The sequence below is a fragment of the Entelurus aequoreus genome, linkage group LG02, assembly GCF_033978785.1.
Source record: "Entelurus aequoreus isolate RoL-2023_Sb linkage group LG02, RoL_Eaeq_v1.1, whole genome shotgun sequence".
In the NCBI taxonomy this organism is placed as follows: Eukaryota; Metazoa; Chordata; class Actinopteri; order Syngnathiformes; family Syngnathidae; genus Entelurus; species Entelurus aequoreus.
The window spans coordinates 61,651,942-61,678,343 of NC_084732.1; the positions used below are offsets into that span (position 1 = coordinate 61,651,942).

Sequence of the window (26,402 nt, forward strand, 5' to 3'; positions counted from 1 at the left end):
CCCTGGAGCCTATCTCAGCTACAATCGGGCGGAAGGCGGGGTACACCCTGGACAAGTCGCCACCTCATCACAGGGCCAACACAGATAGACAACACTCACATTCACATTCATACACTAGGGCCAATTTTAGTGTTGCCAATCAACCTATCCCCAGGTGCATGTCTATGGAGGTGGGAGGAAGCCGGAGTACCCGGAGGGAACCCACGCAGTCACGGGGAGGACATGCAAACTCCACACAGAAAGATCCCGAGCCCGGGATTGAACTCCGGACTACTCAGGACCTTCGTATTGTGAGGCAGACGCACTAACCCCTCTGCCACCGTGCTGCCCTTTTTTCACTCGCATATAAAACATTCCAACTTGGATTGTTTCCCTGGCTTCCAGACTGGGCCCCCTTGGGAGCCCAGTCTAGATTGTATTTTTTTACTCATCTTCCCCCAGCGTTTATCTTTTTCCCATCTTTTACGGGGCGGCTTGTTGCGACCCATCAGCGTTCCTGTTCTGTAATCCTGTACAATGTTTGTTTGTCTAATCTAATGGGTGTGTGCTGAAAACCACGTTTTGTTGTACTTGTGCAATGACAATAAAGACCATACCATACCAAACCATACCATAATGAACACCATGTTCAAACATAAGGGTGTCCATATAGGCACTTGGCACCAGGACACCCTAAGCCGCATTTCGATGATCGACTTTGTGGTTGTATCATCGGATTTGCGGCCTCATGTTTTGGACACTCAAGTGAAGAGGGGGCGGAGCATCCCACCGATCACCACCTGGTGGTTAGTTGGCTACGATGGTGGGGGAGGATGCCGGTCAGACATGGCAGGCCCAAATGCATTGTGAGGGTCTGCTGGGAACATTTGGCAGAGTTTCTAGCCAGAGAGAGTTTCAATTCCCACCACCGGAACAACTTTGAACATGTCACAAGGGAGGCGCTTGACACTATGCCACTATTGTCGATGCGGCCGATCGTAGCTGTGGCCGCAAGGTGGTTGGAGCCTGTCGTGACAGCAAACCCCAGAACCCGCTGGTGGACACCAGCAGTGAGGGATGCCGTCTAGCTAAGGAACGAGTCCTATCGGGTCATTTTGGCTTATTGGACTACGGAGGCAGTACACAGGTACCGATAAGCCAAGTGGTGTGCAAATTCGGCGGTCGCATAGGCAAAAACTCAGACATGGGAGGAGTTTGGGGAAGCCATTGAAAACAACTTCCGGACTGCTTTGAAGCGATTCTGGATCACCATCCGCCGCCTCAGGAGGGTGAAGCAGTGAACTGTCAACACCGTGTACTTGGGGGATGGTGTGCTGCTGACCTCGACTCTGGATTTTATGGATAGGTGGAGGAATACTTTGAAGACCTCCTCAATCCCACCAACATGTCTTCCTTTGAGGAAAAAATGCCTACAGGAAACTGGTGTGGACTTTCCTATTTCTGGGGCTGAGGTTGCCGAGTTAGTTAAAAAGCTCCTCGATGGCAAGGCCTCAGGGTAGATGAGAGCTGCTATTTCTGTAAAAATAAGATGATGACAATGTTAGGAAAATAAATTCAAAATGTTATAGTACTAAGGGAGGCTGAGATGCAGGTTGTTTTTTCTTCAATCACACCTGACTTCTTAGCATATATGGTTGCTTTACAAAAAAAAAGTTCAAAAGGCCCCCTGCATTTGATTTTCTTCACACCTCTGACCTAAATGAAGAGAAGTGATTTATTTTGTTAGGGGGTTGATCACAAACTAGTCATGTTTGCATTAGGTGGTAACACAAAAACAATCCAGCGTGTTTAATATTGTACTCACACAATCGCTTTGTGCTCGCAGCTATCTGGTGTTCTTCCTACAGGGTGCATCTTTCTCCAAGCGCTACATGTTTCTAAGCTGTTGTGCCAGCATCCGTCCTTTACCAAGATGTATGGGCTGACTGGACAAACACATGCACAATTAATATCACGTCACACTTGTTTCCACAATTATTAGGATGAGCAGCAGAGAGAAGAACATTTCAACCGACTGGCAGGAAACATAACCTGACTCTCGCCAGACCCTTGTAGTTTGCTGAGCTCCACACAAGGATCTGGGCTTGAAGGCATTGCAAACTCCTTCCAGATAGCAAAATACAATGAACCAATCAGGATCGCCGGGCGGGATTTCATAGATGTGACGTAGCGCCGACTGTAGCGACTGTTTGATTCAAACAACAAGTGCGGCACGCAGTGAGGCGTCGTGTGCTGACATTGATTCTGCTATTGCAATTGTTTTGTCGAATCTATCGAATATTGATTCTTTAAAAGATGAGCAGAGAACGGTTTTGAAGGCATTTATTCGTGGCGAGGATGTTTTGGCTCTTCTTCCGACCGGGTTTGGATTTCCCAGCGTCGCTCTCATCAACGTCACGGGTTGATTTCGATGTGAGTGGTTGAAGTAGCACGTTATTCAAGATAACGGACAAGTGGTTTATCCAATCACATACAATTATGTTTTTACAAGGCCCCGCCTTCTGAAATACATCTCCTATTGAGAAGTCCCAGATCCTTGTGTGGAGCTCAGCAAACTACAAGGATCTGGCGAGAGTCAGGTTACAGGAAACACATCAACATGATCAATACAAGTGTCATCATGGTGACAGCTATGCTTCTGATCTTCAGAGGTCTTCAGGTTTAGGTAATCTTCTCTGGCTTCCTTTTATGCTGAGGATCATTTGTCATTGTCTTTTTAGAGTTCTGGTTTTCCTTCCTCTTCTTTTTCAATGCCTTCTGCTTTAATCTACCAAGAACATGAATTCTGATGAGAGCCGTACAAAGAAGATAATGTATGTTCCTGTTGTCGTTACCTTAGATGACAAGATGTTCCTGGAAAGGAATCAGAAACAAGCTTGTTACTTTTTTCTCGGTGCAGTAGGGGAAAAACGCAGCTGAGAGAGAGACAGAGTACACAATTGCTAGACGAGGCTGAGCTGTTTGTGATTGACAGCTGTGAACACCAATCATTGCATTCCGCCCATAAAATCGGAGGCCTCTGATTGGGTGGGCCCCCTGAGCTTCAGCCCAGGTAAGCACGTGCATTTAGGACCCCTCTGCTGACCTCCCTAAGGACTGGACTGTTACATTATTAAACGTGCCTCCTCAGCATCCTTTGCAACGGTCACCCAGGAGGGGGGGGTCCCCACATCTGCAGTCCCTGCCAAGGTTTCTCATTGTTCCCATTGGGTTTAGGTCTTTCTTGCCCGGATATGGGATCAAATCAGAGGATGTTGTTGTGGTATGTGAAGCCCTTTGAGGCATTTGTGATTAAGGGCCATATAAATAAACTCTGATTTATTGTTGTTAGCCAAGCTAGCAGACGTGAAGGCACAACAAGCAGAGGTGGAGGCCCTTTAGTCAATAAATAAAGGGTTTGAGTGTTCTCTGTAACCGACATGATGTATCATTGTTCATTCATTATCATCAAAGTTACAGAAATATGTCACAGTTGTCTTGGTGTTCCTCATTTCTTTCTCAGAATTTGAAACTCAAGTAGAAATATGTTAATCAAAAGGTTGCTGAGTCAACAGCTACACGGATGTGAAATGAGGAAAAGAAAACGACAGTGTGTGACACTTTATATGTAACACAACACATCTATCTCAGTACATCCATCTATCCATTTTCTACGGCTTGTCCCTTTCGTAGTCGCGGGGGTGCTGGAGCATATCCCAGCTGCGGGGTAGACCCTGGACAAGTCGCCACATCATCGCAGGGCCAACGCCGATAGACAACATTCACACAGTACAAGATTACCATTTCACACAATTGTTTTTATTAAATAAAAAGCAGGTCAAAGTTTGTAACTACAATGTCTATGGTATTAGTTTTTGCTAGTCTCAACTTTGGTTTCCTGCAGCTCATTTTTCTTACTTTTAAGCATGTCTATGTTACTGTGGGCATGCCTCAATTACATTAAATTAATACTTTATTCCACCTTCTCTTAAGTTTCCTCAAACCGAGTAGTAATGTCTAATTGTCAGGAAATGGTGGTGACGAACCCCAAGATGCAGAGATGGCAGGCTTGGTGCAGGAAAACATGATTTTAATGTCCAAAAAAATGCAAGGAAAACACGAACCAGAAACCAGGAAACAGGCAAACTTGAGACAGCAAAAAGGAACCTGGAAACAGGAAGAACTGGAGACAGCAAACAGTCTAAAGCATTCAGCATACAGGAACAACTCACAGTCCACAGCATACAGCTAGTAATACTCCAGCACTGACTGGAGGGAGAGGCAGGTATAAATAGGAGCCTGATTGGCAATTGCCACCAGGTGTGCCAGACTGCCAATCGGGTACAGGCTAGGGAAACAAGCGCTTAGGGAGACATGCAGGAAAAGGAACCAAAATAAGAGCGCTGACAGGAAATTAAAAAAAAGAAAAAAACCCAATACATAACCAAACTGTCAGTGAGAATCCTGACAGCAATAGTGCCATTGTTTTCATGAGTTTAGCCGCTAATCCAAATGTGTATTTACTGGTCAATGTTGACAAAACAGTACTCTGTAAAATGTCATGGACAATTTAATATCGACATATTTCTCTTTTGTAGAGTTGTGTCGATTTCCTACTAAAAATGGTCAAACGTTCAAATTCAGAAAATGGCGTACGCAAGTAAAAATTCAGATGCATGAAAGTGTTGGCACAAGTCAGTATGAGGTGCTTCTTTCTGGTGTTTCGATTGAACGGCAGAGCTACTGTCAGCCAAACATTTTCATGTCTCCGAGAACTTATCACGGGCTGAAATAATAGAATAAATGGTTGTGTCAGGAAGAAAGTGAAGAAGAAAATTGATGTGCAAGGCCAAAACTGACTTGGGGAAATAAGTGCTGCACACCGTTTGAAAAGATAGTCGCTACAATGATACATAAACTTTAGAATAGGTGGGCAACTGATAATCCCCAATAAAAATATAATTTGTGTAATTTACAACAAAATGTGTTTTTACAGCTGTTTTCGCTCTACATAAGCTGACTTCTTTTGTTTACTTTAGACCTTTTCTAACAGCGTTGTAAGGGCTGGTGTCCTAAAGCTTTAGTAAAACTTGGCCAAGTTCTATTCTGTCTCGGTGGTCTCTTTTACTCGGCGTGGCGAAGTTGGTAGAGTGGCCGTGCCAGCAATCGGAGGGTTGCTGGTTACTGGGGTTCAATCCCCACCTTCTACCATCCTAGTCACGTCCGTTGTGTCCTTGGGCAAGACACTTCACCCTTGCTCCTGATGGCTGCTGGTTAGCGCCTTGCATGGCAGCTCCCGCCATCAGTGTGTGAATGTGTGTGTGAATGGGTGAATGTGGAAATACTGTCAAAGCGCTTTGAGTACCTTGAAGGTAGAAAAGCGCTATACAAGTATAACCCATTTATCATTATAACATATATGTCATACAATAGAATTTGGGATTGACCAGTGTGTTTTATTCCCTGAGAGGAAGACTGGTCGCGCAACAATTTGGGGGCTTCGTCCGGGATGACACGTTGAGGACTGAACGTCTCTTACACTCTTCTGGACAGACTCACCAAGCCTAAAACAGAAATCAAGGTAAGCAGAGCCTTTTGTAAAATCTGCATTAGGAGTCTGTCTTGAAGTCTGTAAGTCAAACATTGTTTTAAGACAACAGAGATAGAATATTGTGTGAATTTTTAGTGTATTTTTGACCTAAACCGCCTCTTCAAAATACTTGTAAAATAGTGGTCAACTCACGTCATTGTGTCTCGACTACCGTGATGGGCTGTTTCACTGACGAGTAAGCAAATAGTCGGATGTGGCTACCCTCGGTCGTCGCCTAAAAGAGCAACGGGTAGGAGGCTTTTGGTAAAAGTATGATAAAATCAGCGGTTGGAGGCTATTTGTAAAAAGTACAATAAAGATTCCCGGGTTGCGAGATCCTTGTGGCATTAACGTGTGCACTAAAAATAATAATAAAAAGACATGTGATTGTGGGTGAGGTAAATGTGACGATTGGATACCATTCAACGAAAGGAAGTGGGAAGTGTAAGGCAAAAGGTGTGTCTGTATGTGAGTGTGTGTGTGTGCGTGTTTGTGTATACGTGTGCGAGTGTGGCGAGACTGTGAAATGCACCTGTGAGATGTCTTTATGCACTGCAGAGCTTCATTTATTTAGTTTTTTACTGTTTTAAAAATTTTTATAAAGTGTGTATGCATAGTTTGTCTTTATGTAGTAGTTAACATGACTAAAGTCAAAACCGGCCAATCTTTTTAATCAATCACCTAACTGAATAAGTAACAGCTTAAAAGAAGGAATACAAGTAAGTGGTGGCTACATGCTCAGAGTAGACGGCGGGTCAGCGCTAGGAAGAGTCTTGGTGGTTCCAAACTTCTTCGATTTATGGATGATGGAGGCCACTGTGCTCATTGGGACCTTCAAGGCAGCAGATATTTTATGTACCCTTCCCCAGATTTGTGCCTCAAGACAATCCTGTCTCAGAGATCTTCAGAGAATTCCTTTGACTTCATTCTTGGTTTGTGCGCTGCCATGCACTGTCAAGTGTGGGATTTAATATACTGTATAGACAGGTGTGCCTTTCCAAATCATGTCCAACCAACTGAATTTAAGCACAGGTGGACTCCCAAGTAAGCTGGAGGAACACATGCAGAATGATCAGTTGAAACAGGATGCCCCTGAGCTCACGTTGGATCTTCATTGCAGAGGCAGTGAATACTTATGTACATGTTATTTCTTAGTATTTATAATAAATGTGCAAACATTTCTAAAGAAAATGAAACATTTTCACATTTTATAATATATAGTATTGTGTGTAGAATTTTGAGGACAAAAATTTATGTTTATCATTTTAGAATAAGGCTGTGTCATAATAAAAAGTGGAAAAAGTGAAATGCTGTGAATACTTTCCGGATGTACTGTATATATGTTTCAAATTCAGAAGTACAGTAAGTACTTGAGTTTTTGGACATTGGTAAACTTGCCCATAAATATATTGGAAAAAGTAGTGCAATGTTTTTGAAAGAAAATAAACATTCCGCTGATAGCGCTATTCAAACATTTGGCATTTACCAACATCAGGTCCACTTAAAATATCACAAATGTCTTAGTAGTAGTAATGGAATACCTAACCGAGTTGCAAAAGTCTATTGTCATTGTGGGGCAGTGTGGCCCAGATGGTAGAGCGGTCATCCTGAATCTTGAAGAGTCACTTGTACAAATCCAGCATCCGCCATCTATCGCTCCCAGTGCCACATACACACTGGTGTATAAATGTTTGTGGCAGGACGTATTCAGGAAAAGAAAAAAAATAATACTTACAATTTTCTTCATCAGACATGTTGTTAGTACAAAACCGTTGTTTTAACTTGAAACTGTAATTTATTATTATAGAAAACAATGTCTCTTGACCAAAGTTTGATAACTTCTGTCATTAACATAAATTTCTTTATCTTATTGTAATTGGTCAATCGACAAAGTGATTGGAAGTTATAAATTTACTCGATGACAAATACAAGAATGTTGAGGTAACTATACTTTTGCATTGCACTCAACATTCTTATATTAGTTAACTAGTTGAGTCTACTAGTCAAAACAAAGACATCACTAAAGTTGAGTTTAATTGCAGTTTCAAGGCAGCTGGTGAACTTACCTTTGTTTTTTGAATAGACTACTATAAATGTGTTTTACTGTGTATGCACAAGCTATGAAAAATAATATTTAATATATATTGGATCCCACTTTGCGGAAATTCATTTACCACGGTCAAGCCTAGACTTAATTACCATCGATAAGTGAGTGTTTACTGTATTTAACATTGGTTTATTTTACTGAATAAAAACTGCCGATATAATTCCAGACTTTACGTGTTTTCTATTTTATGGTGTGGTATCTGTCACGGCCCGGGCGCATTCTAATGCACATTCATCTGTGCGCTGCACTAAGCGCAACTGCACGCGCAACTGCACGCGCCACTCTGGCAGCAGCTGCACCGGTGCAATCAATCAGCTATCTGCACACCTGTAGCTGATGAGACGCCAGGCTTCTTAAGCCAGAGCAAACCTGCGTTCCGGGTCAGAACGTAGCGACCAGTTCCAGTACAGTAAGTCGACTTATCTAGCTCTATGCGCACTCTCTCTCTGTTTCTGCCCCTCCGTGTTCATTTGTTTTGTGTCCATTGTCGCCATCTAGCAGCACTCCTCTGTTTCCTCGTCACAAGCTGTGTGTCTCGTCTCCCCGAATTCCCCTCTGGTTCCCTGGCTGCCCCTTTTGGATCTCGACCTCCCGCCTGGACACAGACTTTTGCCGCCTCGCTCTTGCCCTGACCTCCTGCCTGTCTCTGAACCTTCGAGCCTGCCTTGCCCAATCTGGACTTCCGCCTCTCACTCAACACGCACCTTCAACATCCCCTGGTAACAATCCTAATTTACTTACAACACATAGTCACACCATACTTCTTTGGTTTAGTTACATACTTCATTTCATATTGTATATCATAATAAATAAAGCTAAACGAGGTCCTGCATTCTGTGCCGTCTTCTTCCCTCTGTACCGTAACAGTATCTACACATAATCAACTTACACAAAGATCTTGAAAAGAACAAGCACCTGGATTTAATTTGAATATATTTATTGGTTAGGTCATCCAGCTACCTTACCTTAAATTAAAATATTACAATTCTCATAAATATTGTCTTCAAATAAGAAGTCATTCACACATACAAGCAGTAGGGAAGGTATTTCAAATCAATATAGCGGAGAAAATGAATGAAAGCGAACAAATCTAAAAATAATCTTTAAAGAACGAGTGCGAAGTGGGTCAGCAGATACGTTTTCTTCAGCCTGGTAAGCAGTTAGTCCATCATCCTGTGGTGTTTACACGGGGGGTTTCCCACGGCCGCGTGAGGGCTATGATTAGATGGCAGCAGGTAATGTGGGTCACTATCATGGCTTCTTGGTTCCGTTACACGCCGAAGGTGTTTTCGCCGCTGTAAGCCACGTATAAAAAGCCATCTTCGTCTTTCTCATTGTCGTACAGCTGTCCCATCGTGATGCTGAAACATGAACCAGATACTGGATTAATGACTTCAGCACCTGTTACACTCCATTCATTTTCCCCTCATGTCATTATTTCAAACAGTGACATCTGCTTTTCCTACTCAATACACATTTTACAAAGTAGAGTTTGATTTGCAAAATGTGTATGCAGATTAGAAATGTACATCCTCTCGTGTTTGAATGTTTCAGGTGGCTGTCAATTATTTATTTTAATAGTCGTTTACCAGAGTGGAATATTTATGAGATATACACCTTTAAACAAAAAATGGCTAATTAATTTGGAATTTATTTAGGATTTTCTGTAATTTTCCACCATTAAAAAGTGGTGTAATTTAAGTTCAAGTGCTTTAGTGACATCTGGTGGAAAAATTATGTATTGCAAATGTAACGCCCGGCACAGGTCTTACTCTTGAATATTTTAATATATTTTGACATGGAAGTTTAAAGGGGAACTGCAAGTTTTTTTGCAATTGTGCCTATCGCTCACAATCATTATAAAAGATATGGTGACGGATGGATTTTTTTAAATGCATTCTAAATATTAAATAAATGCGATCAAAAGTCCGCTTACAATGTAGCCTATAGGAGCCTTTCAATTCTGCCTATATAGCCTCTAATAAAACATCCATCCATTATCCATCCATTTTCTACCGCTTATCCCTTTCTGTAGTACCACTGATAGTCACACACACACACACACACACACACACTATGTGTGGCGAAATTACCCTCTGCCTTTGACCCATCCCCTTGTTCCACCCCCTGGGAGGCGAGGGGAGCAGTGAGCAGCAGCGGTAGCCGCTCGCGGGAATCATTTTGGTGATTTAACCCCCAATTCCAACCCTTGATGATTAGTGCCAAGCAGGGAGGTAATGGGTCCCATTTTTATAGTCTTTGGTATGACTCGACCGGGGTTTGAACTCACAACCTACCGATCTCAGGGCAGACACTAACCACTAGGCCACTGAGCACATGATGTAAGTATATATGTAATGTAGTTCACGGGCACATTTACAAAAACAGTTAATATTTACGTATTTTGATAATTTTAAGCATACGCAGCACATTAATTTTGCTTTTTTTTTTTCATCACCGATTTCTGCTCACTGCAGATATTATGAGAGCCAACAAACATAAAAAAAACATCACTTACTGTGCAAGGTCTGCTGTCATTTGGATGCAGACTGCTGGGATGTTCAAATATTCCCATTTAGATGAAAAATGTGTCATGATCGTCACAAAGAAACGGGGGGGGGGGGGGAGCGCTTTTTGTGTTGTTCTCGGCAGTTCCAGGTCCTATATGGCTGTAAAAGTATCCCAACTTGTTGGATTACCTACACGGACGCCTCATGTCCAGGTGAGATGCATGATAAAGCAGCAGAGCACTCGATGATGTAAACATAGGGACACACGGAAGTGATCACGGCGACCGAGGTGAATCATGGCGCCGCTATGAATAGTTTGTCCGTGTTAGCGCTTAAAAGATGGGACGGCGTGGCGAAGTTGGTAGAGTGGCTGTGCCAGCAATCGGAGTGTTGCTGGTTACTGGGGTTCAATCCCCACCTTCTACCTTCCTAGTCACGTCCGTTGTGTCCTTGGGCAAGACACTTCACCCTTGCTCCTGATGGCTGCTGGTAGCGCCTTGCATGGCAGCTCCCGCCATCAGTGTGTGAATGTGTGTGTGAATGGGTAAATGTGGAAATACTGTCAAAGCGCTTTGAGTACCTTGAAGGTAGAAAAGCGCTATACAAGTACAAACCATTTATCATGTATCATTTAAAAGAACAATATCACTAATACTTGGTTAATATTCAAGTCACGAAATATAAATTGAATATTGTTGGCATTTTTTGAATGGTTATTTATCAGATTTTATGGGCGTAATAGTGGAGCTCCCATAGGCTCTGCTGTACGCAAACTTTTATTTCCGTTGATTTAATATTTAGAATGCATTAAAAAAAAATCATAACGATTGTGAACGACAGGAAAAATTCCCAATAAAGTGAAGTTCCCCTTAAAATATGACCTGCAATATTTCAAACAAACCTTGCTCGGCCCAAGTTACTATCTATCGCAGACCTGGGCATTCTGCGGCCCGCGGGCCGCATCCAGCCCTTTGTACTTCCCTGTCCGGCCCGCGTGAGGCCAATCATAAATTACAAAATAAATTTAGAAAAGTATCTATGTCGAGTGTGCTATACAACGATGCTGCTTTTGTTTTGAAAAGCGTTATTTGTTATTCGTATGCTCGTGTGCGATTGTGAGTGAATGTGAACAGCTGCAATCACAAATTACAAAATAAAGTTAAAAAAACATCTATGTCGTGCGTGCAATACAACTGTGCTGCTTTTATTTTGAAAAGTGTTATTTATGTGCGTATGTCCGGGTGTAACCTGTGAGTGAAGGCGCACAGCGACAAGTGATGAGACGCTAAAAAGAGAGAAGTTGATGACGAATGGCATGTTTTCAACAAGACATGGACTGCCAAGTATTTCTTTACAGAAATTAAAGGTAAAGCCGTGTGCTTAATTTGTGGTACACAGCTTGCTGTGTTTAAAGAATATAGTGTAACGACCTGCTGAAGTTGATGTTGTGTTCTTTAGTTGCGGAAATGAGGAGTGAGGATAGACGTGCGTGTGGAAGGAACAAGATAAGTTGAGGTGTGTTAGTATAGGTTGCTCAATAAAAGTTTAAAAAGAGCGTCAGACTTGGTGTGCACTTCTTCTGGATGCTATAAATGGTGTCAGAAGTAAAACTTTGCGCATACTGCGCTGCTTGTTTGAATCCCGGACGTGATCTCGTCGCAAAAAGAGAGAGAGGGACAGAGAGAGAAAGGGAGGGAGAGCGAGTGAGAGAGAGAGGGAGGGAGAGAGAGGGAGGAAGGAGAGAGGCAGCGTCTACAGGTGCAGCGCACGCTGCTTGGCATGGGGGAATTCCGCCCTCAATGAAGACTCCCAGGTTTGATGGCAAGGTGAACTGGGAGGCATTTCATCCCACTTCTGACACCAATTGTAGCGTCCAGAAGAAGTGCACACCAAGTCTGACGCTCTTTTTAAACTTTTATTGAGCAACCTATACTAACACAGCTCAACTTATCTCGTTCTTTCCACACGCACGTCTATCCTCACTCCTCATTTCCGCAACAGCAACGCTTCCTTCATCTTCGCCAATCACCTTACAGGCGTGCTACGTTCACAACAAAGAGGATGCAGTATAAAGTGACAGAAATCTAAATTTTTGCATTGTAATATACATCAGGAAGTGTTGTGTAAGAAAGTGTTAAAAAATAAAACCATCAAAAGCCATCTGCTTTTGTATAAAGATAAGTTAGGTTAAATGAAAATATTATTATTATTATTATTTATCTTACTGTATATCAAAAATAATTTGAGCAAAATTTAATTGAAATATTGTCGGTGTGGCCCTCCAGCAGTGCTCGGGTTGCTCATGCGGCCCCCGGTAAAAATTAATTGCCCACCCCTGATCTATCGAGTAGATCTATCACATATCCTGTTCTGACCTGGACTGTGGGACTGTCTTGTCCACAAACAGGAAGATGGCCTTTTCTGAGGGCAGTTGAATGCGTTTCCTGATGATCCACATGAACTGGGCCACCGTGATGTCAGAGGGAACCAGGTACTTCCTCTTGTCGATGTCCACTATCTGAGATCCGGAGACTTTCTCAACAATCACCTAACACACACAACCCAAAACACACAGTAGCAGCACAATCAGAAATAAGGTCGTTTTTGTTTCCACCGCAGGTGATGGATTTTACTCACCGGGACCCTGTCAGGGTACTTGTTGCGGATTTTGGCCGATTCTATAAATCGATGTTCTACAAGACATCAAGCAAAATGTGTTTCAATTGGAAGGCATTTATAACATTAACGTTTGCTCCATAAAACAAATAATTAGACAAAATAGGACATTTATTGAAGGGAGGGCTATGATTACATACAGTTAATAGCTAGCACAGAATATTGCTAGCTCGTAGCTATCATCGCTAATTGCTAGCTGGCAACTACAGTGCTAATTGCTAGCCATCTTAAATGCTAACAGGAGTACAATAATAATTAATTATTATTTATTATATATATTATTCATGTTTTAATTTTAAACTGAAGGGTACAGTGCCTATCGGAAATGACACTACAGTGTGTTGGATTAATGTTCATGTGTATTTAACGACTGTGGAAGTCGCTTCTTAGCAGTTCCACTGAAGACACGGCACAAGAGCCAAGCGTGCAGGTTCAACAAGGTTTTAATGATAATGTTTTCTTCCAACAACAGATTTCTCTCCCAGAACGTGACTTTTCAGTCACGTCCGTATCCTCTCTCTCTCTCTGCTCCCGGCCGCTTGCTGTTAAAGACAACAGATGATTAGATTAACACGTACCACTTGTGAAATCTAATCACCTGCCAGCTGTGTCTCGCCGTCAGCACATGCCCCACCCCTGCCCGATGGTGCTTGTCCTCAGCACCCTGGACAGCGGCGGTGACTTTTGCTCCTACAGGCAGCGCTGACTACACCTCCCCCCACAACGACATTTAAATTTGTGCAAAAATTGCCAGGTGAAATGTAAAAAAAATATATATTTTAAAAGAGTCAAATCAACCAAAAATGTCATGTTGCCCCTGCAGTAACTCTGCAGACACCTGGGGGTCACGGACAACCTATTGAAGACCTCTGGTACACATTATTATGAGTTTCCACAATGAATATGACATAAATACAAATGGTTGTTTATAATATTGTGATCCATGATCCAGTGGTAGGTAGTTTTGGAACGAGCTGGTTCTTTGAAGTGCATAAACTGCCTCTCAATCCGGTTTTTATCGTCTTTTTTATGTTAAAGTCGCACGTGATTGGTCAAACTGCATGGCTCTGCATGCGTCCACACTGAACAGACGAAAGCAGGAGGCTTTACACACACACACAGCACAGTCGTGAGCACACAAACAGGAGGGAGGGAGATGAACAAGAGTGAGAGAAAGTTGCTGAATTACCGACTACGTGCTGGAGAGGTGAGGAACATGAGCAGCTGGAAACAAAAGTTAAGGCACTTTGTGTTTCCCAATTGTAATCTCCACTAAAGAAGAGGAAATGGATACTGCTTTTCTTTTTGTTTTGCACTTTTCAATTTATATTTTTATGTAATGTTTTGTTGACGTTGTGTTGTTTGTTTCGCAGTAAAGAGTTAGAAAAAGAATAATTAAATCACAGATTAATAAACTTTATGGTCTAATTGAGTTGGGTCTTTGTTTTTGTAATTTATCACTTGTTTTTGTAGCAATCTATTCCATGTTGTAAATAAATCCATGTAAATGATAAACATTTGAGATGGATGTCAATCTTATTAACCGTGCATAAAAACAGATTAATTACACCATTTTATTTTTATCCCGTACATGCTACTTTACTGCAGAGGATCAGTCCTTGCATAAGTCAGTGCAAAGATAGTGGGCTTGCTGGCAAGTTTCGCTTCAAAATACATCCCAGCGGGACTTCATATAATATTGTTAGTAATTAAATGACATGCATTCAAGAAAAACATTTTAAAAATGTTAACGTATGACATTATGACAATGAAATAGCACGTGTCAAAAAATCGGGGTCTTTTTTAAAGTGAATTTTAATTATGCAAGCAAGTAATTGAATGTGAATAATTGTGATTAATCAAAATGTAAAACTGATTAATCAGATTTTTTTTTTAATTGTTTGATTATTGAAAATTCATGTTACACATATTTTAATAATACATTCAATTAACAAAATATTCTGAAGAGAGTACAACTACAACAAAAATACATCAGCAGATACAATATAAACACATATGATACCAGTATTTAGTATTTAAAAAATTGGGATAGGTAGAAAGTAAGCTAGTAGTAATAACCAGTGCTCTTTCCTGCTAAGCTGAGCTGCTGTGTAACTTTGATGAAGTTATCAGCCACCTTGAACAATATCTCACCTATAAGCTACATGAATGATCCTGGAATTAGTTACATTTAAATGTTTGCCATATATAGAAATCCTATACTTTACATCAATCATACCATTTAGAAATCCATCCATTCATCTTATATCGCTAAATTTTTTATGTAAATAATTGTGTTACAAATTGAGAATTGGAAGTGCACATATGTGTTAGTAATTGATATCAAGTAGAACAGGGGCAGGATTAAATAAGCTTTGCTTCTTCCCAAACTATTTTTGGACATGATGTAAAGAGAAATGAAAATATGTAAAATATGTGATGATCATATTGAAACTGTATGCATGTTCGAAATAAACTTTGACTTACAAACCAAACAACCAAGATTTTAGGGTTCCTCACAAGGAAACGTTACAATGTGTTAACATCCATGAACTGCTATAAAAGTGATTAGCTTGCAAGTTATTGTGATGTAGAAAAATCCCATAGTTTTACCAATTTTTTGCAGATTTCCCATATTTTGAAATGCAAATGTTGATGCTTCCTTAAACACATGTACTAAAGGTGATTGTGATATCCCTCGATGTTTTATGCTGCTAAATTAACCACAACATTAGCGCGGCATAACAAGTTATGTCGCTACTGGTCTGACGTTTCCAAAAAAATGGAAATGAACACCAACACTTAAAGTCTTGTTCAGCTGTTTACTGACGTACACTATTCTTGTTTACCCAACTTTTATTGCAAATTAATATCTGCTCTCGACCTCATCGACTACTAATCATCGGTATCGGCCTAAAAACACATATAGGTCGATCTCTAGTAAGGACTCAATATTTGACCCCATAGTGTTTTCCCATTCAAACCACAAAACTAGTTATTATGAACTCACACATTTCTGAAAAATAACAACAACAAAAAACAACAAAAAATCCCTATTTTAAGTTTATTCAAACTCTCGTTACTCTCTATTAGTACAACTTAGGCTGCTGGGGATGAAACATTAGTTGTTGGCTTTCAAAAGAGCTTAAAGTCCTGCCTCTCGTCTAGAGCTGGACGATATATCGAGTTTGTAAGATATATCGACATATTTTTCAACAAGATATTAATTAAGAAAATATCGTAATATCGATATAATTTATTTCACGTTAAAATGACCAAATGCCGCTTATTTGTTGTATTCCTGTTCTCCCCCTCTCCCCCTCCATGGGCTACTAAACCCCTCCCCTTCCTCCTTCCAAGAGGTGTTTGCACTATAAGAACATCCATGATTGGTTGGTTGTTTACTATGATGAGTCACGCTTGGTTGGGGGCAGGCCAATCAGAGGCAAGATAGGGCGGGTCATCGAACCAGGAAGGGAAATCACAAAGTGCCTGCCTGCAAATGTATTTTTTTTAATCTGAGTTTGATACATTTTGTATTATTTGCACAGCTGTTTTATTTATTTTATGTAGAAATAATATTTTTTTATTTCATTTATGTTATGTAATTCTGTACTACTTAAACAGTTTCTTTTCTGTGCTGGTTAATACCCCTCTTGACTAAGTGGGTTAATAAAAGTGCCACTGACTGTTTACAGTACAGTAGTCATTCACTTCAATTTCAGTGAATATCGCTCAAAAATGTATATCTTTATATGTACTTTCACCGAAATATATCGAGATATATATCGAATATCGAATTTAAGTAAAAATATATCGAGATATACTTTTTCGTCCATATCGCCCAGCCCAACTCTCGTCTAAATGTTTAAGTAACAGCTTTACATGTAATTTGTTCAACATTTTAGCCATAAAATGGGCTTAATGAGAATACTTTTATATATTGTACTAATGTGCTTTGTCATTTGAAAGAACAAAGCTCAACTGTGGAGGTTCAGCTACCTTAGCATATGCTGACCTACATTACATCGCCTCTTTGATGAACAACATCTTTGATGTTTTTGTCAATTGTCAGAGCAAACTAGCCAAGGGAAAAAAAAAGACATAAAACAGAAATTGTAAAGGCCACCACAGAAGGCCTCTTTCTCTGACAAAACACATTTCACTTCCTGGTAGCAGTACACAGGCTTCGCTACAGGCCGAATAGACAAAGCAGCACATTTGATTTGCCTGATCGGTAACTAAACAGTTGAACACCATTTTCCCAGCGCATAGCACAGAATGCTTTTAGACGTGTGACGTCGTTAAAATAAATATTGTAAGACACGATGCATCATCCTATACCAATATTGTAGGCCATAGCGTCATCATCGCCATAACAGCTTTGTGTATGCATTATTTAGTGCATTAGGACTAGCTACAGCCATTATAGGGCTTTTAAGATACAGACGCTAGCACGACAGGCCATTGTTATCGCCTGGCCTATTTTCATTTCAAATGGCGTCCCATTTGTACACACTGGAAGGGTTTAATTTCAACAATTTACCTGCATGACTGTTTCGATAACATATTTGTCGTGATAATAACAATAATAACACCCCCTTCTCACTTACCCAAGGAATGATCCTCTTTGAACATCCATTTCATCTTTGCCGTTTCCTGGATCTTTTTAGCTGGGTGTGGTTGATTGTAAGCGTCACTCAAGGTCAATTTAAGGAGTGAAATCTTGCTCTTGGGCGAATATTATTTCAGTTTCAGCAGTTAAAACAGACGCACCACAGCTAATCGGCTCTTTATAGTCAACACTTCAGCAAAACAACAAGCAAGCTCCGCCCCTTCATGTCAGCCAATAGGGAGCCGCTTTGCCAACGGTTTCTTTCATTGTGCCTTATTTGAGGGGGGCAAGCTGTAAGTAAATGGCAACTACTGTCTCTTTGGTTACCTGATCATTGAATAAACGATCTATATTTTCAATAATTACATATAAATATTATTCAATAAACACATTAAATACATTTATTGTAGTAAATTATGTTTTAACACAAAATGCACTAGGCAAGAAACTCCCTACTACTTGTAAAGTGTTTTAAACCGTGCACTGACGTCATCATTCCTTCTTGGTAAACTCCCTGACGTTCTTACTAAAAATAATTCTTACATTAAATTGTTAAATTATCATATATATATATATATATATATATATATATATATATATATATATATATATATATATATATATATATATATATATATATATATATATATATATATATATACATGCATATATATCCATATATATATATACATATATATGCATATATATACATCCATATATATATGCATATATATATATATATATATATATATATATATATATATATATATATATATATATATATATATATATATATATATATATATATATATATATATATATATATATATATATATATATACACACACACACATATATATATATATATACATATATAATCATATATATATATGTATATACATACATATTAACATATATATACATACATATATACATATACATACATACATATATATACGTACAAACCTTGTTTCCATATGAGTTGGGAAATTGTGTTAGATGTAAATATAAACGGAATACAATGATTTGCAAATCATTTTCAACCCATATTCAGTTGAATATGCTACAAAGACAACATATTTGATATTCAAACTGATAAACTTTTTTTTTTTTGCAAATATTCATTAACTTTAGAATTTGATGCCAGCAACACGTGACAAAGAAGTTGGGAAAGGTGGCAATAAATACTGATAAAGTTGAGGAATGCTCATCAAACACTTATTTGGAACATCCCACAGGTGAACAGGCAAATTGGGAACAGGTGGGTGCCATGATTGGGTATAAAAGTAGATTCCATGAAATGCTCAGTCATTCACAAACAAGGATGGGGCGAGGGTCACCACTTTGTCAACAAATGCGTGAGCAAATTGTTGAACAGTTTAAGAAAAACCTTTCTCAACCAGCTATTGCAAAGGAATTTAGGGATTTCACCATCTACGGTCCGTAATAGCATCAAAGTGTTCAGAGAATCTGGAGAAATCACTGCACGTAAGCAGCTAAGCCCGTGACCTTCGATCCCTCAGGCTGTACTGCATCAACAAGCGACATCAGTGTGTAAAGGATATCACCACATGGGCTCAGGAACACTTCAGAAACCCACTGTCAGTAACTACAGTTGGTCGCTACATCTTAGACTTAGAGACTTAGACTTAGACTTAGACTTCCTTTTTATTGTCATTCAAATTTGAACTTTACAGTACACATAAGAACAACATTTTGTTACATAAGCTCATGGTAGTACAGGATAAAAAAGCAATAAGGTGCATGTATAAATAATTAAATAGGTTACTGTACAGATAAATATATTGCACTTTTTCACATGCGTCCACGTTTATGGATGTATGTTATATTGTCTTTTTTATTCCAGCGAGTTAATCCATTTTGGGGGGAGTTGAGGGGATAATTTAATTATGATGCGTTCAAGAGTCTTACGGCCTGAGGGAAGAAGCTGTTACAGAACCTGGAGGTTCTGCTTCGGAGGCTGCGGAACCTCTTTCTAGAGTCCAGCAGTGAAAACAGTCCTTGGTGGGGGTGGGAGGAGTCTTTGCAGATTTTCTGAGCCCTGGTCAGGCAGCGTCTTTTTGCGATCTCTTGTATAGGAGGAAAAGGAGTCCTGATGATCTTTTCCGCCGTCCTCACCACTCTCTGCAGAGACTTCCAGTCTGAGGCATTGCAGGCTCCAGTCCAGACAGAGATACTGTTGGTCAGCAGGCTCTCTATAGTGCCTCTGTAGAATTTTGTGAGAATGGGGGGAGGGAGCTGTGCTCTTTTCATCCGACGCAAAAAGTGCATGCGCTGCTGAGCTCTTTTTACAAGAGCTCCGGTGTGTAGGGACCAGGTTATTTTGTCGGTTATCTGCACCAAAGAGGAAAAGAACCATCCGGATTGTTATAGGCGCAAAGTTGAAAAGCCAGCATGTGTGATGGTATGGGGGGTGTATTAGTGCCCAAGATATGGGTAACTTACACATCTGTGAAGGCGCCATTAATGCTGAAAGGTACCTACAGGTTTTGGAGCAACATATGTTGCCATCCAAGCAACGTTACCATGGACGCCCCTGCTTATTTCAGCAAGACAAGGGCAAGCCACGTGTTACATCAACGTGGCTTCAGAGTAAAAGAGTGCAGGTACTAGACTGGCCTGCCTGTAGTCCAGACCTGTCTCCCATTGAAAATGTTTGGCACATTATGAAGCCTAAAATACCACAACGGAGACCCCCGGACTGTTGAACAACTTAAGCTGTACATCAAGCAAGAATGGGAAATAATGCCACCTGAGAAGCTTAAAAAATGTGTCTCCTCAGTTCCCAAATGTTTACTGAGTGTTGTTAAAAGGAAAGGCCATGTAACACAGTGGTGAACATGCCCCTTCCCAACTACTTTGGCACCTGTGGCAGCCATGAAATTCTAAGTTAATTATTATTTGCAAAAAAAAAATTAAGTCTATGAGTTTGAACATCAAATATCTTGTCTTTGTAGTGCATTGAATTGAATATGGGTTGAAAATGATTTGCAAATCATTGTATTCCGTTTATATTTACATCTAACACAGTTTCCCAACTCATTTGGAAACAGGGTTTGTATATACATATATACATATACAGTACAGGCCAAAAGTTTGGACACACCTTCTCATTTACAACACAACTGATGGTTCCAACTTCATTTATAAAGCAAGAAATTCCACTAATCAACCCTGATAAGGCACACCTGTGAAATGAAAAAAACATTTCAGGTGACTACCTCTTGAAGCTCATCGAGAAAATGCCAAGAGTGTGCAAAGCAGTAATCAGAGCAAAGGGTGGCTATTTTGAAGAAACTATAATTTATTTCACCTTTTTTGTTAAGTACATAACTCATTCAAAGTTTTGATCCCTTCAGTGATAATCTACAATTTAAATTTAGACCCTGCGTGACTGCTCGCCGTCTGTTCGCTGTTGCGAAAAAGGCTAAGTATCGCTCTATCTGTGTGCTTTTAATTGTTCTACAGCTTTCTTTATCACTTCTCAAACATATTTAGTGGTACTATTTAACTTGCAAATCACCCGATCTCTGTCCCACCACCCTTTCCTCAGCTAGCTAGCTGCTAAGCTAGCGCGGAGAAAGGCAGCGCCGGTCAGAAGGTAAGTAGGAAGCTACTCCCGCAGACCGCGTCCACTTCCCTGAGGACAGCAGGAACTTCACTCGGTGACAGAAAACACTGAGTAATGGCTTCCTGCGCGTCTTGCACCATACTCACGGAGAGGTTGGCTCTGCTAGAGGGCCGTGTCCGCCAGTTAGAGCAGAGTAATGTCGTAACTTTAGATGTTGCGGACACATCTGCTAGCGTTAGCTGTAGCGAGCTAACTAGCCCAGCTTGTAGCAGTCCTAAGCGGCCTACAAGCTACGGTGTACCGGTTGAGACGCATAATAGATTTAGCTCTTTAGCTAGTCCTACACCCCACTCTACCGGGCACCACACCTTAGTCATAGGGGACTCCATCACCCGAAACATAAAGCTTAGCAAACCAGCCACAGTAAAGTGTATCCCCGGGGCCAGAGCACCTGACATTGAAGCTAATCTTAGGGAGCTAACTCGCAACAGGCCTAGTAAACACGTACGACAGGCTAATCGCACCACTAATTATGTGAATATAGTTGTACACGTTGGCTCCAATGACACTAGAATGAGACAGTCAGAGATTACAAAGAGAAACATAGCCAGGACTTGTGATCTCGCCAGAAAGATGTCCAGGCATCGAGTAATTGTCTCTGGCCCCCTGCCTTCGAGAGGCAATGATGAGAGATATAGCAGATTAGTCTCGCTTAACAAGTGGCTGCCTAGCTCCTGTAGGCAACAGGGACTAACGTTTATTGATAACTGGCCCTCTTTCTGGGGCAAACCAGGCTTGCTGATGAGAGACGGCCTTCACCCTAACCAGGAAGGCGCCATCATCCTGCCTAGAAAGATAGACTACTATTTAAGTCTCACTTGACTGACTACACTAGAGCAAGCCCGGTCACAGGCAATTACAATGTCTGTTAGTCCGGGTGAGGAGTCAGTTAAGCTAGAACTAGCCAGCGCCAGGCTGGATAATCCATGTACGCATAGCAATTCTCTTAGAATAATACACAATTCACATAATGTTTTTTCTGTTGTGTCTGTGTCAGAGGTGGACATGCATTCTACTGAGGTGGCAAATTATGATATGTCCAGTCTATTGCAGCACCAAGCAAACAATCGGAAAATTCCCGTCATATCAATTCCTAGATATGGTCGAAACTATTTAAAGTGCACTACGCATAATAAACGCAACATTGTTAATATTGCCACTAAGGATAATCTTAACAAAAACTCGTCAAAACAGCCCAATACCTATAATATGGGCTTTTTAAACATAAGATCAATGTCTCCCAAGGCGTTATTAGTTAATGAGGTCATTAGAGACAACAATCTTAACGTCATTGGTCTTAGCGAAACCTGGCTCAAACCAGACAAATTTTTTGCGCTCAATGAGGCATCTCCTCCTAACTATACGAATGCGCATGTTGCCCGTCCTCTTAAAAGGGGAGTGGGTGTCGCACTAATATACAATGAAAATTTCAACCTTACCCCTAACCTAAATAATAAATATAAATCGTTTGAGGTGCTTACTATGAGGTCTGTCACACCGCTACCTCTCGACCTGGCTGTTATCTATCGCCCCCCTGGGCCCTATTCGGACTTTATCAGTGAATTCTCAGAGTTCGTTGCTGATCTAGTGACGTATGCCGACAATATAATCATAATGGGGGACTTTAATATCCATATGAATACCCCATCGGACCCTCAGTGCGTGGCGCTCCAAACCATAATTGATAGCTGTGGTCTTACACAAATAATACATGAACCCACGCATCGCAACGGTAATACAATAGATCTAGTGCTTGTCAGGGGTGTCACCACCTCCAAAGTTATGATACTTCCATATACTAAAGTAATGTCCGATCATTACCTTATAAAATTTGAAGTTTTGACTCATTGTCAACAAGCTAATAATAATAATAACTGCTATAGCGGCCGCAACATTAATGCTGCCACAACGATGACTCTTGCTGACCTACTGCCTTCGGTAATGGCACCATTCCCAAATTATGTCGGCTCTATTGATAACCTCACTAACAACTTTGACGATGCCTTGCGCGAAATTATTGATAGTAGCACCGCTAAAGCAAAAAAGGGCCCCTAAAAGGCGCACCCCATGGTTTACAGAAAAAATTAGAGCTCATAAATTATCATGTAGAAAACTGGAACGCAAATGGCGCGCGACTAAACTTGAGGTTTTCCATCAAGCATGGAGTGATAGTTTAATAACTTATAAACGCATGCTTACCTTAGCTAAAGCTAAATACTACTCAAATGTCATCCGCCTCAACAAAAACGATCCTAAATTTCTGTTTAGTACAGTAGCATCGCTAACCCAACAAGGGACTCCTCCCAGTAGCTCCACCCACTCGGCAGATGATTTTATGAATTTCTTTAATAAGAAAATTGAACTCATTAGAAAGGAGATTAAAGACAACGCATCCCAGCTACAACTGGGTTCTATTAACACAAATACGACTGTATATACGACGGACACTGCCCTCCAAAATAGTCTCTCTATTTTTGATGAAATAACATTATAGGAATTATTACAGCGTGTAAGTGGGATAAAACAAACAACATGTTTACTTGACCCACTTCCTGGGAAACTTATCAAGGAACTGTTTGTATTATTAGGTCCATCAGTGTTAAATATTATAAACTTATCACTTTCCTCCGGCACTGTTCCCCTAGCATTCAAAAAAGCGGTTATTCATCCTCTGCTCAAAAGACCTAACCTCGATCCTGACCTCATGGTAAACTACCGACCGGTCTCCCACCTTCCGTTTATTTCCAAAATTCTCGAAAAAATTGTTGCACAGCAGCTAAATGAACACTTAGTGACTAACAATCTCTGTGAACCTTTTCAATCCGGTTTCAGGGCAAATCACTCTACGGAGACAGCCCTCGCAAAAATGACTAATGATCTATTGCTAACGATGGATTCTGATGCGTCATCTATGTTGCTGCTTCTTGATCTTAGCGCCGCTTTCGATACCGTCGATCATAATATTTTATTAGAGCGTATCAAAACACGTATTGGTATGTCAGACTTAGCCTTGTCTTGGTTTAACTCTTATCTTACTGACAGGATGCAGTGCGTCTCCCATAACAATGTGACCTCGGACTATGTCAAGGTAACGTGCGGAGTTCCCCAGGGTTCGGTTCTTGGCCCTGCACTCTTTAGTATTTACATGCTGCCGCTGGGTGACATCATACGCAAGTACGGTGTTAGCTTTCACTGTTATGCTGATGACACTCAACTCTACATGCCCCTAAAGCTGACCAACACGCCGGATTGTAGTCAGCTGGAGGCGTGTCTTAATGAAATTAAACAATGGATGTCCGCTAACTTTTTGCAACTCAACGCTAAGAAAACGGAAATGCTGATTATCGGTCCTGCTAGACACCAACATCTATTTAATAATACCACCTTAACATTTGACAACCAAACAATTACACAAGGCGACTCGGTAAAGAATCTGGGTATTATCTTCGACCCAACTCTCTCGTTTGAGTCACACGGTCCTCTCCAAGGTTTCTCATAGTCATTCACCGACGTCCCACTGGGGTGAGTTTTTCCTTGCCCGTATGTGGGCTCCGTACCGAGGATGTCGTTGTGGCTTGTACAGCCCTTTGAGACACTTGTGATTTAGGGCTATATAAATAAACATTGATTGATGATTGAAATAGTCATGAAAATAAAGAAAATGCATTGAATGAGAAGGTGTGTGCAAACTTTTGGCTTGTACTGTACATATACATATATGCATATATGTACATAAACAAAACCCAAAACCAGTGAAGTTGGCACGTTGTGTAAATCGTAAATAAAAACAGAACACAATGATTTGCAAATCCTTTTCAACCTTATATACATATATATAATACCTACACAGTACATACACAATTGAGGACATAATTATTAGCCCCGCCCCCTACTTTCATTTTGGATGCTTCCATTATTTTTATTTGCACACAAGAACAAAGTTACCACAGCATTTCCAAGTGTCAAGAACTGGAGTGAAGAACATCATCAAGAAATTCAAAGACAGCCACAAGGTACAAAACAAGCCTGGCAGAGGTAGGAAACTAAATGTCAGAAAAATTGTATTTAAATTATCAAAAAACTTTCCATTCTGAGTTCCCAATGAACAGACAAGAAGCTGACTCTGCTGCACCAAGCCAAACGCTTGGAAGATTCCGCTGTGTACGATAGAAACAGACGGGAGGGGTCATCCATTGTCCTCAAAAACCTGCCAAAGCTGAATCTACGACAAGCCCAGGACCGAGGGATCTTCTTCTTTTGTCTTCTCATGTGACCGAAAACAAGGACTGTTTACATACTACCCAATCCTGTTGAGAAATGTGTTGTTGCGTAAACATTGAACATCTAAATAAAAGAGAAGACGAAAACCTTCTTCGTCAGAGCGTGGTGCAGGACTGTGCAGAAAGTACAGTGGCCATGTGTCTCCTCAATATTGAGTCCAAATTTAATTCTGTCTCTGTTTGATTCCTTGCCTTTTGTCTTTTTTAATAGATGTCATCAGTGTTTGAACCTGACATCTAATTGGTCCTTCGAGCCGGATCCAATACGTTTTGATGATTCCAGCTGGAGTGAGTGAAACCAGAGGAATGGCCACCAACTCCTGATTGAGGAACTGTTTTCTTCATTTCGGGCTGGAATTTGAAAAATTGACGGAAATCCGAGGACAAGAGGAAGGAACGCAGAGAGCAGTGAGTACGTTTCAATTGACAGAGAAAGAAACGTCTAGGGTGTCGGAGTCCCACAATACAATTTGAAATATCCGTGAACTATTACAAACCCTGTAAATCCTAGGCTCTAACAGGTAAATAGGCCAAATAATTAGAGGGGTGTCGGAGTCCGAAGTCCGTGAGTATTAAAATTTAAAATAAAAACTGAATTAAGATAAAAACTGAAGAGGCCAAAATACTGAAGGGTGTCGGAGTCCCAGAATATCCGTGAACCATAAACAAACATACTGGAGGGTGTCGGAGTCCCACAATAAATTTTTAAATATCCGTGAACTAATATCCTGAGGACGACGGCGTCCAACACAGACCTAAAATGGTCTATTCAGAAAAAAAAAAAAAAAAACTTAATTTTTGTCCGTAAAAAACAATAACCTGGAGGGTATCGGAGCGCTACATGTATGAAACATTGAAAATTTCCGAATATCATAACACTGAAAAGTATGCATGAACGTCAGAGTGTGTGGGAGAAATCACCATTAGGCTATCACTCCATATTAAAGTTGTGAGAAGTAAATAGTGGGTTAATGTGGAAGCTTTAGGCAAGAC

General features: G+C 40.6%; 1 protein-coding gene across 1 annotated transcript; it reads right to left on the minus strand.

Annotated features, from left to right (window-relative positions):
- Positions 1-8,596: 8,596 nt before the first annotated feature.
- Positions 8,597-17,689, minus strand: LOC133636894 (gamma-aminobutyric acid receptor-associated protein-like 2). Its single transcript, XM_062030445.1, has 4 exons — positions 17,476-17,689; positions 12,824-12,879; positions 12,562-12,734; positions 8,597-9,037 (listed from the first exon to the last, which is right to left on the minus strand). Exons 1-4 carry the CDS (start codon positions 17,507-17,509, stop codon positions 8,947-8,949), a joined length of 354 nt encoding a protein of 117 aa, XP_061886429.1. The 5' UTR covers positions 17,510-17,689; the 3' UTR covers positions 8,597-8,946.
- Between the last annotated feature and the right edge of the window lie 8,713 nt (positions 17,690-26,402).

Coding starts and splice junctions, on each gene's coding strand:
- LOC133636894 (XM_062030445.1), bottom strand. CDS start 17,509: ATGAAATGGATGTTCAAAGAGGATCATTCCTTGG. Junction 12,880..17,475: donor CAAAGAGGATCATTCCTTGG/GTAAGTGAGAAG, acceptor GATGTCTTGTAG/AACATCGATTTATAGAATCG. Junction 12,735..12,823: donor AGTACCCTGACAGGGTCCCG/GTGAGTAAAATC, acceptor TGTGTGTGTTAG/GTGATTGTTGAGAAAGTCTC.